At 44.5% G+C, this 13,791-nt stretch overlaps 1 protein-coding gene across 1 annotated transcript in view; it reads right to left on the reverse strand.

The window, feature by feature from the left end:
* Positions 1–5,344: 5,344 nt before the first annotated feature.
* Positions 5,345–13,791, reverse strand: part of LOC134333265 (lanosterol 14-alpha demethylase) — a 25,200-nt gene continuing 16,753 nt past the window's right edge. The window contains exons 5-10 of the mRNA XM_063015203.1: positions 8,613–8,787; positions 8,421–8,540; positions 7,925–8,120; positions 7,745–7,840; positions 7,040–7,208; positions 5,345–5,619 (exon numbers count right to left, since the gene is read on the reverse strand). Of these exons, the coding sequence (XP_062871273.1) occupies positions 5,438–5,619; positions 7,040–7,208; positions 7,745–7,840; positions 7,925–8,120; positions 8,421–8,540; positions 8,613–8,787 (938 nt within the window). The 3' untranslated portion in view covers positions 5,345–5,437. The remainder of the gene's footprint in view (positions 5,620–7,039; positions 7,209–7,744; positions 7,841–7,924; positions 8,121–8,420; positions 8,541–8,612; positions 8,788–13,791) is intronic.

Below are 13,791 nucleotides of genomic sequence, written 5' to 3' on the forward strand. Positions count from 1 at the left end.
CACCACCGAGTCATAAAAAGAGCTGAGAAGGGCCCCCTGTATTCCAAAAGAGCGGAGCCTTCTCAACAGATAGAGTCTACTTTGGCCCTTCTTGTACAGGGCTTGTGTATTATCTGACCAGTCCAGTTTATTGTTAAGGTGAACACCCAGGTACCTGTAGGAGTTAACAATCTCGATATTCCGTCCCTGGATGCTCACTGGTTTCAGTGGATGTGGTTTAGACCTTCGAAAGTCCACCACCAGCTCTTTTGTTTTGCTGGTGTTGATCTCAAGGTGGTTCTGTCCACACCAGTCCACAAAGTTCTTGGTGAGTTCCCTATACTCACTGTCGTCACCATCCAGGATGTAGCCAACAACAGCCGAGTCATCGGAGAACTTCTGAAGGTGACAGGTTGCTGTGTTATAGGTGAAATCCGCGGTGTAAAGGGTGAAGAGGAATTGGGCCAGGACTGTCCCTTGTGGAGCCCCAGTGCTGCAGAGGATTGTGTCCGAAACGCAGTCCTTGAGCCGCACATACTGTGGTCTGTTTGTTAAATAGTCCATTGTCCATGTGGTGAGTTTATGGTCCACCCCTGCACTCCCCATCTTGTTCCTCAGTATAGTGGGCCTGATGGTGTTGAATGCACTAGAAAGGTCAAAAAACATGATCCTCACAGTGCTTCCTGCCCTGTCAAGATGCGAGAGGGATCTTTGAAGAAGGTAGATGATTGCATCATCCACCCCAATGCCTGGCTGGTAGGCAAACTGTAGCGGATCCATCGCTGGTTTGACCAGTGGGCGGAGATAGTCCAGAACAAGTCGCTCCATGGCCTTCATCAGATGAGAGGTCAGTGCCACTGGTCTATATCCATTTAAATCAATGGGATGTGTAGTCTTTGGTATGGGCACTACACATGATGTCTTCCAGAGGACTGGAACTCGCTCCTGTTTCAGGCTTAGGTTAAAGATGACCTGGACTATCCCACACAGCTGGTTCGCACAGTGTCTAAGGAGCCCGGGGTGGATGCCGTCAGGGCCAGCAGCCTTCCTCACCTTCATCTTCCTCGATTCCCTCCTCACTTGATCACTGGTGAACGATAGAGAAGAGCAGGCTTGGGTGCTGGGTGCTGAAGGTGGAGGTGTGAAGCATTGAACTGTGGTGGGTGAAGGTTGCAGTGAAGATGAACAAAGGAGTTGAGAGTGAGGTGTTAATAGCCCAGGGGTAGGCATAACAGAAACAGTAGATGGTGGGGGCAGCTGCAAGAGTTGATCCATGGTGTTTGTGGGGGGAGCAAGTGCCTGATCAAATCTGTTAAAGAAAATGTTAAGGTCGTTTGCCCACTGTAAGTCTCCGACAGACTGTCTGTTGGATTCCTTAAGTCCCGAGATTGTTCTTAGGCCCCTCCAGACTCCATTTACATTATTCTGCTGCAGCTGGTCCTCCATCCTCTTCCTGTAGCTGTCTTTGCCTTCCCTGATCTTCTTTTTCAGCTCCTTCTGTACACTTCTCATTTCCTCCTTATTTTCAGATCTGAACGCCCTCTTTTTCTTATTTAGAAGAGCCTTAAGATCCGGAGTAACCCAGGGTTTGTTGTTAGAAAAACACCGTACTGTTTTGGTTGGTACAGTGTTATCCACACAGAAATTAATATAGTCCGTTATGCAGGTTGTGAGGTTGTCAACATCCTCGCCGTGTGATTCAAGAAAAACATCCCAGTCTGTTGTGTCAAAGCAGTCTTTCAAAGCTTCATAAGCCTCGTTAGACCAGCTTCTTACATCCTGTAAACTGGGTGGCTGTCTTTGAACAACTGGTTTGTAAACAGGCACAAGGTGAACCAGGTTGTGATCCGACTTGCCTAAGGGGGGGAAAGGTGAAGTGTTATATGCCTCCTTGGTGTTTGCATAGAACAGGTCCAGTGTTTTATTGTCTCTTGTATGACAGTTCACATATTGTTTGAAATTCGGGAGCGTGGAGGACAGGGGAGCATGATTAAAAGATTTAAGAGACAACCGTGACATCGTAGTCATGGCAACTAACTTTAACCCTCGTTAAGAAGCCATGTGACTTTTACGGCAAAGAGAACGTGGGATAGCGTAGTCAGTAATGTAAACAATAATAATAAATATAAATAATTATATTGCAATATAATACAGAAGCATCGTCTGTAAGTCGTGGCGTTTATATTCTCAGTTGTTAGTAAATGTTTAGTGAGTATATCACAGCGTTTTAGTTACAAATTTACCGTAATTAAATACTATTGTTACCGTTACTATAGCAATTAGTATCTTTACACAAAATGCTAACTCGTTAGCACTATTTTACGTTTGGTTAAATCTCATATTGTACCAGATGTAACACTCGACTACAGCTGTGTGCTTTTACTGTATTAAGTTCTTTATTGTTTTTATTGTTTGTATTTTTACCTCATCCTGGTGCACACAGTGTATCACACAGCTGGGAAGCAAATAAAACCGACTGTATTCTGAAGAGAGCTGTCTGTCTGTCTGTCTGTCTGTCTGTCTGTCTGTCTGTCTGTCTGTCTAGCTGAGAAAGGGGGATAAACTATTAGTGAGGGCAGAACAATTGTCTTAAAAATACACTGTAAAATCCTACATTAACTGCATCTCTCAAAATGCAGGCTGATTTTGTGACCTGCAAAGTGACACATCCCACCAGTAGATGATGTTACACATATTTACACATGATCCTAAAATGTACAAGAAGATAAGTAAGAAAATTAAGCAGAAGGAGGAAATGTAATGAAAATGAAAACAAGTTTGTGCTTCAGGAAGAGAAACCGGTGCGTCTCTTGTGTTACGAGGCCGTGTCTGTGGTAAAGTAGAACAATATAAATGCAGAATTCAGCCTCCAAGAAAAACAGCAGACTGCAATTACAGCAGGATACGTTACAATCGGCCCTTTGAGGGCCACAATAATGCTGATGTGGCCCTCGGTGAAAATGAGTTTGACACCCCTGATTTAAACGAATCGAAAAACTGAATCGATTGATTCATTAGTGGTCCTAATGCAGTTGGTTCCGAAGTGCAGAATCGGTTTGGAAGAATCGTTTTTTTAAATCGAATCGTTAGCAACATTGCTTATTGTTATTAGCATTAAAGTAGTAGTGGTGGATATATTTAGGGTAAAGCACACCTCTTCCAAAGTCCATCATCCGATTTACTTTATTCTGGTAAAGGAAACATTTTAGCTTGTATTCTGTAACTGTAGCTTTCAGGTGACTTGTTTAATCATTTGTTAAACAGCCGATGTGAATAATTAGACAGCTGATGACAGATTTGGAGGAATATTAGTTGTTAGCTGATTACTCATTTGGTTGGTTGACTAATCAGAATGTTATTCAAAATATGAAATGTTGTAAATGTCTCAGTTAATATTTTGTATTGTGATTACACAGTACCTTGTAATGATATTTTTTGTCTTTCTTTTAGGACAGAGAAACAGACGTTTTATGAGTTTTTGCAACCAGAATGGAAAAGAAAAGTTCAAGGAAGATATATTTTGTACATTTACTGTTAAACTGTTTGTAATCTTGTTTTAATGTAGTCACAAAAAAAGAATGTTATTTAAACATTTGTAATATTATACAGTAAAATAAAATGGCTACATGTGTATTCGTCTTTATTTTACCCATTTTCTTGATTACACATAATCAACACACATTGTGTGAGTTAAGTATCCTAACACGGTGGGTGTGCAGAAACAGGATGACACATTTACTGTGTTTAAATCGTACGTGTTGAAATTCCACACAGTGTGTGTCGTTTGTAACACATGACTTTTTAGAGTGTGGTTTCTTTACAAAAATGTTCAGATTTATTTTCTCCTCCTCTGTTTATATCAGTTTTCAAGAGTCATTTTTAACAAAATCCCCGCCGGTGTCCATGCGACAGGCCGTTACCTCTCTTCATTCTTCAAAAAGATGAGAATCCTGACCGCAGATCATTTCCTCCAATCTCACTTTTATACACAGATGCCAAAATCCTCACAAACGGGACCAGTGGATATAACAATAATAATATAACAATAATAATATAACAATCTCACAGTAGCTGTTTTTCATTCAAATATAATAGAAAAACATGTTGCTACAACAGTTAAACATTTAGGGATGTGTCGTGTTATTTTACTACAGACCATCCCATAATACTTTATCAAACTGTATAAGCACTGAAGTTGGCATTAATTGTTTGGGGAAGGCCCACCTTTGGGTTGAATTGGAAGGACGACTGCGAGTCTGGTCTATTCATCCGAAAACCAAAGCCAGACCTCCACAAATCCCCACAGACACACTTCTAATTTTCTGGAATGACGAGGTGACGTGTTCCCACAGTTCCACTATGAACATGACCCAACCTCACCACAGTAACGGGACTGAAGCCGCACCAGGCTGTGATTATAAAGCCCAGGGCGCCACCTGCAGACCAGAGGAGGTGATGACATGATCCAAGCCTGATACAGTTCTACAGGAACACTGATAGTTCTAGAAAGTTCTACAGGAACCTTAATAACGTTCTACAGGAACACTGATAAAGGTCTAAAGGAACCCTGATGAAGTTCTAGAGGAACTTTAATAAAGTTCTAGAAGAACTCTGATGAGGTTCTAATCTAGAGGGACACTGATAAAGTTCTAGAAGACCCTTGATAATAAGTTCTAGATGAACACTGGTGGGGTTGTAGAGGAACCTTAATAAAGTTCTATAGGAACCCTGATGAAGTTCTAGAGAAACACTGATGAGGTTCTAGAGGGACCCTGATAAAGTTCTAGAAGAACCTTGATAATAAGTTCCAGAGGAACACTGATGAAGTTCTGGAAGAAACCTGATAAGGTTCTTGGGTTCCTTACTAAGATATGAGTGAAGTTCTAGCAGGATGATCATGGAAACTGTGCTGGATGTCCATGATGAGGTGATGCAGAACTGATCTCTGAGATGTTTGGACCATGATGGGGTCAGAAGTTTACTGACCCTTCATTCCATGTTTGGTTTTATGAATGATGTGACCAAAAATATGTGGACACCAGAACATCTTTTTGTTATAACGTGTACTCTAGGTTCTTTACCCAGTTGTTAGGGGCATGATGAACTTGGACCCTGATCAGGACTGATTACCACTCCGTGTCCAGTGATAGACCCATCATGCCAACGTAATTTAAGTGATCTGATAGACTACATGACCAAAATTTTGTGGACACCTGACTATAACCTCTACAGATGTTCTACTGTGGAATGTGCATGTGGGAGTGGCGGTGGGTGTGGCTGAAACACCTGAACTCCATCATTAGGAGGGGCGTCCACATACTTTCTGGAGCTGGAGGTAAGAGCTGATTACAGACTGAGGCGGTAATTAAAAAATGATCTTTAATAATGAAACATGAAGCATTTCTATATTTATATCCCGTCTCGGTGGACCACGCCCCAGACTCCAGGCTCCTCCCCCTCAGCGCCGGGGTCTGCGTGTGTATCTGATGATGGGCTGGGTGGGCGTGTGGATCATGGTGGTGTAGTTGATGGTGGGGAAGTATCCGTCCACCAGCTGGAACTGGAAGAGACGGAACAGCGTCGACCAGATGGTCTTAATCTGGACGTAAGCGAAGTTCTCGCCGATACAGCGGTGACGTCCTGCCACACACACACACACACACACACACACACACACACACACCATAAAAACAGGCGTTACTTCATTCCTCCACTATACACATACATGGTACCATAGTAATTACTAATACAACAACACCAGCTTTAACTCTGTTCTGGTATTGCTAGCGTGTTGCTAGATGATTGCTATAGTTTTGTTAAGTAGATGCTTTTGTTTTCCATATGGTTGCTAGAGTGTTGCTAAGCAGTTGCTATGGTTGCAATTATGTTGCTAAATGGTTGCTATGACACTGGGTGGGTAGAAGATTGCTAGGTGTTCAATATGGTATTCCTGGTAGTTGCCAAGCTGCTCTGGTGGTATTTAGGTGGTTGTTAGGGTGTTGCTAAGCAGTTGTTCCAGTGTTCCAGGTGTTTGCTAAGCAGTTGCTATGATGTTTCAGGTGGTTGCTTAACGTTGCTAAGGAGTTGCAATGTTGTTTCAGGTGGTGCTTTTGTGTTGCTAAATGGTTGCTATGACACTGGGTGGGTAGAAGATTGCTAGCTGTTCAATATGGTATTCCTGGTAGTTGCCAAGCTGTTCTGATGGTATTTTAGGTGGTTGTTAGTGTGTTGTTAAGCAGTTGCTGTGATGTCTCAGGTGGTTGCTAAAGTGTTGCTAAGCAGTTACTATGGTATTTTAGGTGGTTGCAATTATGTTGCTAAATGGTTGCTATGACGCTGGGTGGGTAGTCGGTTGCTAGGTGTTCAATATGGTATTCCTGGTAGTTGCTAAGCGGTTCTGGTGGAATTCTAGGTGGTTGTTAGGATGTTGCTTAGCAGTTGTTACAGGTGGTTGCTGAGCCGTTGCTAGGCAGTTACTGTGATGTGCTTGGTGGTTGCTATTGTGTTGCTAATTGGTTGAAATGATACCCCATGTGATTGGGTGAAGGTTGCTAGGTGTTTATGGTGTTCCAAATTGTTGCCAAGCTGTTCTGATGGTATTTTGGGTGGTTGTTAGGGTGTTGCTATGCAGTTGTTACAGTGTACCAGGTGGTTGTGAGTGTGTTACTCAGTAGCTGATTGAGGTTAGTAGTTGGCTGATGATCGGGGGTTGCTGGGTGTTTGATACTGTACCCCAGGTGGTTGCTAGGAGGGTCCTAGGTGTTTGTGAGTGTGTTGCTAAGGGGTTGTTATGGTATCTCAGGTAATTGACGGTGGTTTCCAGGCATTTGCTATGGTATCCTAGGTGAGGTGGCTCAATGGTTATGACACTGGACTAGTGATGGTGGGTTTAAGCACAACCCCTGTCATGTTGGGCCCCTGAGCAGGGCCCTCAACCTCTGATTGCTTCACTGAGTTCAGTAACTGTGATTTTCGGGTGGTTCTAAGTGTGTTGCTAGGTGATGAGTAGTTGCTGTGGTGATGTGGTGCTGATGTTTCATCACAACCCTTTCGAACCCACCTGCTCCGAAGGGCACGTAGGCGAACTTCTCTCCGGCGGCGGGGTTCTCTCCCAGGTAGCGCTCGGGGTGGAAGTCCAGGCGATGGTTCCAGGTGTCGTGGAGTCGGTGGTTCACTGTAGGAGACACACAGACCTGGTGTCCGGCGGGAATGGTGTACTCACCCACTTTCTACAGGAGGAGACACCAGAGGAGAGAGGAGGTCAGTGGAGGACAACAAAAAAACAAGAGGGAGAACCTGTGTGAAGAACATGTGTGAGGAACCTGTGTGAGGAACCTGAGTGAGGAACCTGTGTGAGGAACATGTGTGAAGAACCTGAGTGAGGAACATGTGTGAGGAACCTGAGTGAGGAACCTGTGTGAGGAACATGTGTGAAGAACCTGAGTGAGGAACCTGTGTGAGGAACATGTGTGAGAAACCTGTGTGAGGAAGCTGAGTGAGGAACCTGTGTGAGGAACCGGAGTGAAGAACCTGTGTGAAGAACATGTGTGAGGAACCTGTGTGAAGAACCTGAGTAAGGAACCTGTGTGAGGAACATGTGTGAAGAACCTGAGTGAGGAACATGTGTGAGGAACCTGAGTGAGGAACCTGTGTGAGGAACATGTGTGAAGAACCTGAGTGAGGAACCTGTGTGAGGAAGCTGAGTGAAGAACCTGTGTGAGGAACCTGTGTGAGGAACCTGAGGATCAGGTGATGGTGTTTGTACCTGAGGGGTTCGAGCCATTCTCATCATGGTCATGATTGGTGGTCGTAATCTTAGAGTTTCCTTCAGACAGCGGTCCAGCAGAGTCAGGTCCTTCAACTACACACAACAAGAGCATCATGAGGTCTGTGAGGGTCTCAGGGACTTCTGGACCAAAGGTTCATGGGTAACATGGTCTCTTACCTGTTCGTAGGTGATGGGGGGCAGATGTTCTCCACACACTTGTTTCTGCTCGCTGTAGCACCGCTCCTGCAGAGCCGAGTCCCGGGCCAGGAAGAACCCCAGCCAGGCGCTGGTGGTGGACGAAGTGTGCTGACCAGCCAACAGCAGACCGATCAGCATCCCAGCAATCTCATCATCGTTCAGAGGGCGTCCGTCTCTACAGAGACAGAGGGAGAAGGTTAGGGTCAGCGTTCCACCTGGACCATCGATTAAGTTCTAGAGGAACACTGATGACGTTCTAGAGGAACCATAATGAAGTTCTACAGGAACACTAAAGTTCTACAGGAACCATGAGGAACCATGACAAAGTTCTAGAGAAACCATTATGAAGTTTTAGAGGAACCCTGTTCCTCTGTAGAGAAACACTGATGAGGTTCTAAAGGAACACTGATGAAGTTCTAGAGGAACACTGATGAGGTTCTAGAGGAACAGGAGATGATGGATAATCGTGTCGTACTTGTATGTGGCGTCCACGAGCGTCTGCAGGATGTCGTCTTCCTTCTCCTGGCTCCTCCTGCGCTTCTGGATCACCTCGTAGAAGATCTTCTTGAGCTCCAGGTGGGCGCGGTCCCTCCGCCTGTCGACAACAGTACACTAAATGACTCAGACCCCGACAGTCATGAGAGAGGGTGAGCGTGGGTGAGCGTACCTGAAGCTGGGGAGAGGGATCCACTGGGGCAGGATCCAGGCGGCGTGGGTGAAGCCGCCGTCCAGGTCGGTGTAGAGCTGAGCCACGCTCTCCGTCAGGACGCCACGGATCTCCACACCGTGTAAACAGCGGCTGGCCGTCAGGATGATCAGCTCTGACAGGGCCTCGAACAGATCTGAGGAGAGGAGGAACATGGTGAGAGGAACATGGTGAGGAACACGGTGAGAGGAGAGGAGCTCTGAGAGAGCATCGAACAGATCTGAGGAGAGGAGGAACATGGTGAGAGGAGAGGAGCTCTGAGAGAGCCTCGAACAGATCTGAGGAGAGGAGGAACATGGTGAGAGGAACATGGTGAGGAACACGGTGAGAGGAGAGGAGCTCTGAGAGAGCATCGAACAGATCTGAGGAGAGGAGGAACATGGTGAGAGGAGAGGAGCTCTGAGAGGGCCTCGAACAGATCTGAGGAGAGGAGGAACATGGTGAGAGGAGAGGAGCTCTGAGAGAGCCTCGAACAGATCTGAGGAAAGGAGCACGGTGAGAGGAACATGGTGAGGAACACGGTGAGAGGAGAGGAGCTCTGAGAGAGCCTCGAACAGATCTGAGGAGGGTGGAGCAACACACCAAACCTCTCATTTCATCCTACAGGGGGCGCAGCTCAGGTGGAACAGTGCTGAAACACTGCTGCAGTTACGCCCTCTGCAGGCTGATCCAGGGCGATCCAGGGTGTGTATGACTGTAGGTATGAGTGTGAGTGAGTGTGTGTGTGTATGTACTGTAAGTGTGTGTGTGTGTGTGTGCGTATGTGTGTGTGTGTATATATACATGTGTGTGTGTGTATATATATGTGTGTATATACTGTATATGTGTGTGTGTGTGGGGGTATATATATATATATGAGTGTGTGTGTGTATATATATATGAGTGTGTGTGTGTATATATATATGAGTGTGTGTGTATATATGTTTGAGATTGTGTGTGTATATATACATGAGTGTGTGTGTATATACAGTGTATCACGAAAGTGAGTACACCCCTCACATTTCTGCAAATATTTCATTATTATTTCATTACTTTCGTGATACACTGTATATATATGAGTGTGTGTGTGTATATATATATATATGAGTGTGTGTGTGTACTGTATATATGTGAGTGTGTGTGTGTATATATATATATATATGAGTGTGTGTGTGTATATATATATGAGTGTGTGTGTGTATATATATGAGTGTGTGTGTATATATATATATGAGTGTGTGTGTGTGTATATATATGAGTGTGTGTGTATATATATATATGAGTGTGTGTGTGTATATATATATGAGTGTGTGTGTATATACAGTATATATGAGTGTGTGTGTGTCTATACATATGTGTGTGTGTGTGTATATATGTATGAGTGTGTGTGTATATATGTATGAGATTGTGTGTGTATATATACAGTGTATCACAAAAGTGAGTACACCCCTCACATTTCTGCAGATATTTAAGTATATCTTTTCATGGGACAACACTGACAAAATGACACTTTGACACAATGAAAAGTAGTCTGTGTGCAGCTTATATAACAGTGTAAATTTATTCTCCCCTCAAAATAACTCAATATACAGCCATTAATGTCTAAACCACCGGCAACAAAAGTGAGTACACCCCTAAGAGACTACACCCCTAAATGTCCAAATTGAGCACTGCTTGTCATTTTCCCTCCAAAATGTCATGTGATTTGTTAGTGTTACTAGGTCTCAGGTGTGCATAGGGAGCAGGTGTGTTCAATTTAGTAGTACAGCTCTCACACTCTCTCATACTGGTCACTGAAAGTTCCAACATGGCACCTCATGGCAAAGAACTCTCTGAGGATCTTAAAAGACGAATTGTTGCGCTACATGAAGATGGCCAAGGCTACAAGAAGATTGCCAACACCCTGAAACTGAGCTGCAGCACAGTGGCCAAGATCATCCAGCGTTTTAAAAGAGCAGGGTCCACTCAGAACAGACCTCGCGTCGGTCGTCCAAAGAAGCTGAGTGCACGTGCTCAGCGTCACATCCAACTGCTGTCTTTGAAAGATAGGTGCAGGAGTGCTGTCAGCATTGCTGCAGAGATTGAAAAGGTGGGGGGTCAGCCTGTCAGTGCTCAGACCATACGCCGCACACTACATCAAATTGGTCTGCATGGCTGTCACCCCAGAAGGAAGACTCTTCTGAAGTCTCTACACAAGAAAGCCCACAAACAGTTTGCTGAAGACATGTCAACAAAGGACATGGATTACTGGAACCATGTCCTATGGTCTGATGAGACCAAGATTAATTTGTTTGGTTCAGATGGTCTCAAGCATGTGTGGCGGCAATCAGGTGAGGAGTACAAAGATAAGTGTGTCATGCCTACAGTCAAGCATGGTGGTGGGAATGCCATGGTCTGGGGCTGCATGAGTGCAGCAGGTGTTGGGGAGTTACATTTCATTGAGGGACACATGAACTCCAATATGTACTGTGAAATACTGAAGCAGAGCATGATCCCCTCCCTCCGGAAACTGGGTCGCAGGGCAGTGTTCCAGCATGATAATGACCCCAAACACACCTCTAAGACGACCACTGCTTTATTTAAGAGGCTGAGGGTAAAGGTGATGGACTGGCCAAGCATGTCTCCAGACCTAAACCCAATAGAACATCTTTGGGGCATCCTCAAGCGGAAGGTGGAGGAGCGCAAAGTCTCGAATATCCGCCAGCTCCGTGTAGTCGTCATGGAGGAGTGGAAAAGCATTCCAGTGGCAACCTGTGAAGCTCTGGTAAACTCCATGCCCAGGAGAGTTAAGGCAGTTCTGGGAAATAATGGTGGCCACACAAAATATTGACACTTCAGGAACTTTCACTAAGGGGTGTACTCACTTTTGTTGCCAGTGGTTTAGACATTAATGGCTGTATATTGAGTTATTTTGAGGGAAGAAAAAATTTACACTGTTATATAAGCTGCACACAGACTACTTTTCATTGTGTCAAAGTGTCATTTTGTCAGTGTTGTCCCATGAAAAGATATACTTAAATATCTGCAGAAATGTGAGGGGTGTACTCACTTTTGTGATACACTGTAACAGTGTAAATTTATTCTTCCCTCAAAATAACTCAATATACAGCCATTAATGTCTAAACCACCGGCAACAAAAGTGAGTACACCCCTAAGAGACTACACCCCTAAATGTCCAAATTGAGCACTGCTTGTCATTTTCCCTCCAAAATGTCATGTGACTCGTTAGTGTTACTAGGTCTCAGGTGTGCATAGGGAGCAGGTGTGTTCAATTTAGTAGTACAGCTCTCACACTCTCTCATACTGGTCACTGAAAGTTCCAACATGGCACCTCATGGCAAAGAACTCTCTGAGGATCTTAAAAGACGAATTGTTGCGCTACATGAAGATAGCCAAGGCTACAAGAAGATTGCCAACACCCTGAAACTGAGCTGCAGCACAGTGGCCAAGATCATCCAGCGTTTTAAAAGAGCAGGGTCCACTCAGAACAGACCTCGCGTTGGTCGTCCAAAGAAGCTGAGTGCACGTGCTCAGCATCACATCCAACTGCTGTCTTTGAAAGATAGGCGCAGGAGTGCTGTCAGCATTGCTGCAGAGATTGAAAAGGTGGGGGGTCAGCCTGTCAGTGCTCAGACCATACGCCGCACACTACATCAAATTGGTCTGCATGGCTGTCACCCCAGAAGGAAGACTCTTCTGAAGTCTCTACACAAGAAAGCCCGCAAACAGTTTGCTGAAGACATGTCAACAAAGGACATGGATTACTGGAACCATGTCCTATGGTCTGATGAGACCAAGATTAATTTGTTTGGTTCAGATGGTCTCAAGCATGTGTGGCGGCAATCAGGTGAGGAGTACAAAGATAAGTGTGTCATGCCTACAGTCAAGCATGGTGGTGGGAATGCCATGGTCTGGGGCTGCATGAGTGCAGCAGGTGTTGGGGAGTTACATTTCATTGAAGGACACATGAACTCCAATATGTACTGTGAAATACTGAAGCAGAGCATGATCCCCTCCCTCCGGAAACTGGGTCGCAGGGCAGTGTTCCAGCATGATAATGACCCCAAACACACCTCTAAGACGACCACTGCTTTATTGAAGAGGCTGAGGGTAAAGGTGATGGACTGGCCAAGCATGTCTCCAGACCTAAACCCAATAGAACATCTTTGGGGCATCCTCAAGCGGAAGGTGGAGGAGCGCAAAGTCTCGAATATCCGCCAGCTCCGTGATGTCGTCATGGAGGAGTGGAAAAGCATTCCAGTGGCAACCTGTGAAGCTCTGGTAAACTCCATGCCCAGGAGAGTTAAGGCAGTTCTGGGAAATAATGGTGGCCACACAAAATATTGACACTTCAGGAACTTTCACTAAGGGGTGTACTCACTTTTGTTGCCAGTGGTTTAGACATTAATGGCTGTATATTGAGTTATTTTGAGGGAAGAATAAATTTACACTGTTATATAAGCTGCACACAGACTACTTTTCATTGTGTCAAAGTGTCATTTTGTCAGTGTTGTCTTATGAAAAGATATACTTAAATATCTGCAGAAATGTGAGGGGTGTACTCACTTTTGTGATACACTGTACATGAGTGTGTGTGTGTATATATATATGAGTGTGTGTGTGTATATATATATGAGTGTGTGTGTATATATGTATGAGATTGTGTGTGTACTGTATATATGTGAGTGTGTGTGTGTATATATATATATGAGTGTGTGTGTGTATATATATATGAGTGTGTGTGTGTGTGTATATATGAGTGTGTGTGTGTATATACAGTGTATCACGAAAGTGAGTACACCCCTCACATTTCTGCAAATATTTCATTATATCTTTTCATGGGACAACACTATAGACATGAAACTTGGATATAACTTAGAGTAGTCAGTGTACAGCTTGTATAGCAGTGTAGATTTACTGTCTTCTGAAAATAACTCAACACACAGCCATTAATGTCTAAATAGCTGGCAACATAAGTGAGTACACCCCACAGTGAACATGTCCAAATTGTGCCCAAATGTGTCGTTGTCCCTCCCTGGTGTCATGTGTCAAGGTCCCAGGTGTAAATGGGGAGCAGGGCTGTTAAATTTGGTGTTTTGGGTACAATTCTCTCATACTGGCCACTGGATATTCAACATGGCACCTCATGGCAAAGAACTCT

The sequence above is a fragment of the Trichomycterus rosablanca genome, chromosome 1, assembly GCF_030014385.1.
Source record: "Trichomycterus rosablanca isolate fTriRos1 chromosome 1, fTriRos1.hap1, whole genome shotgun sequence".
Classification (NCBI taxonomy): domain Eukaryota; kingdom Metazoa; phylum Chordata; class Actinopteri; order Siluriformes; family Trichomycteridae; genus Trichomycterus; species Trichomycterus rosablanca.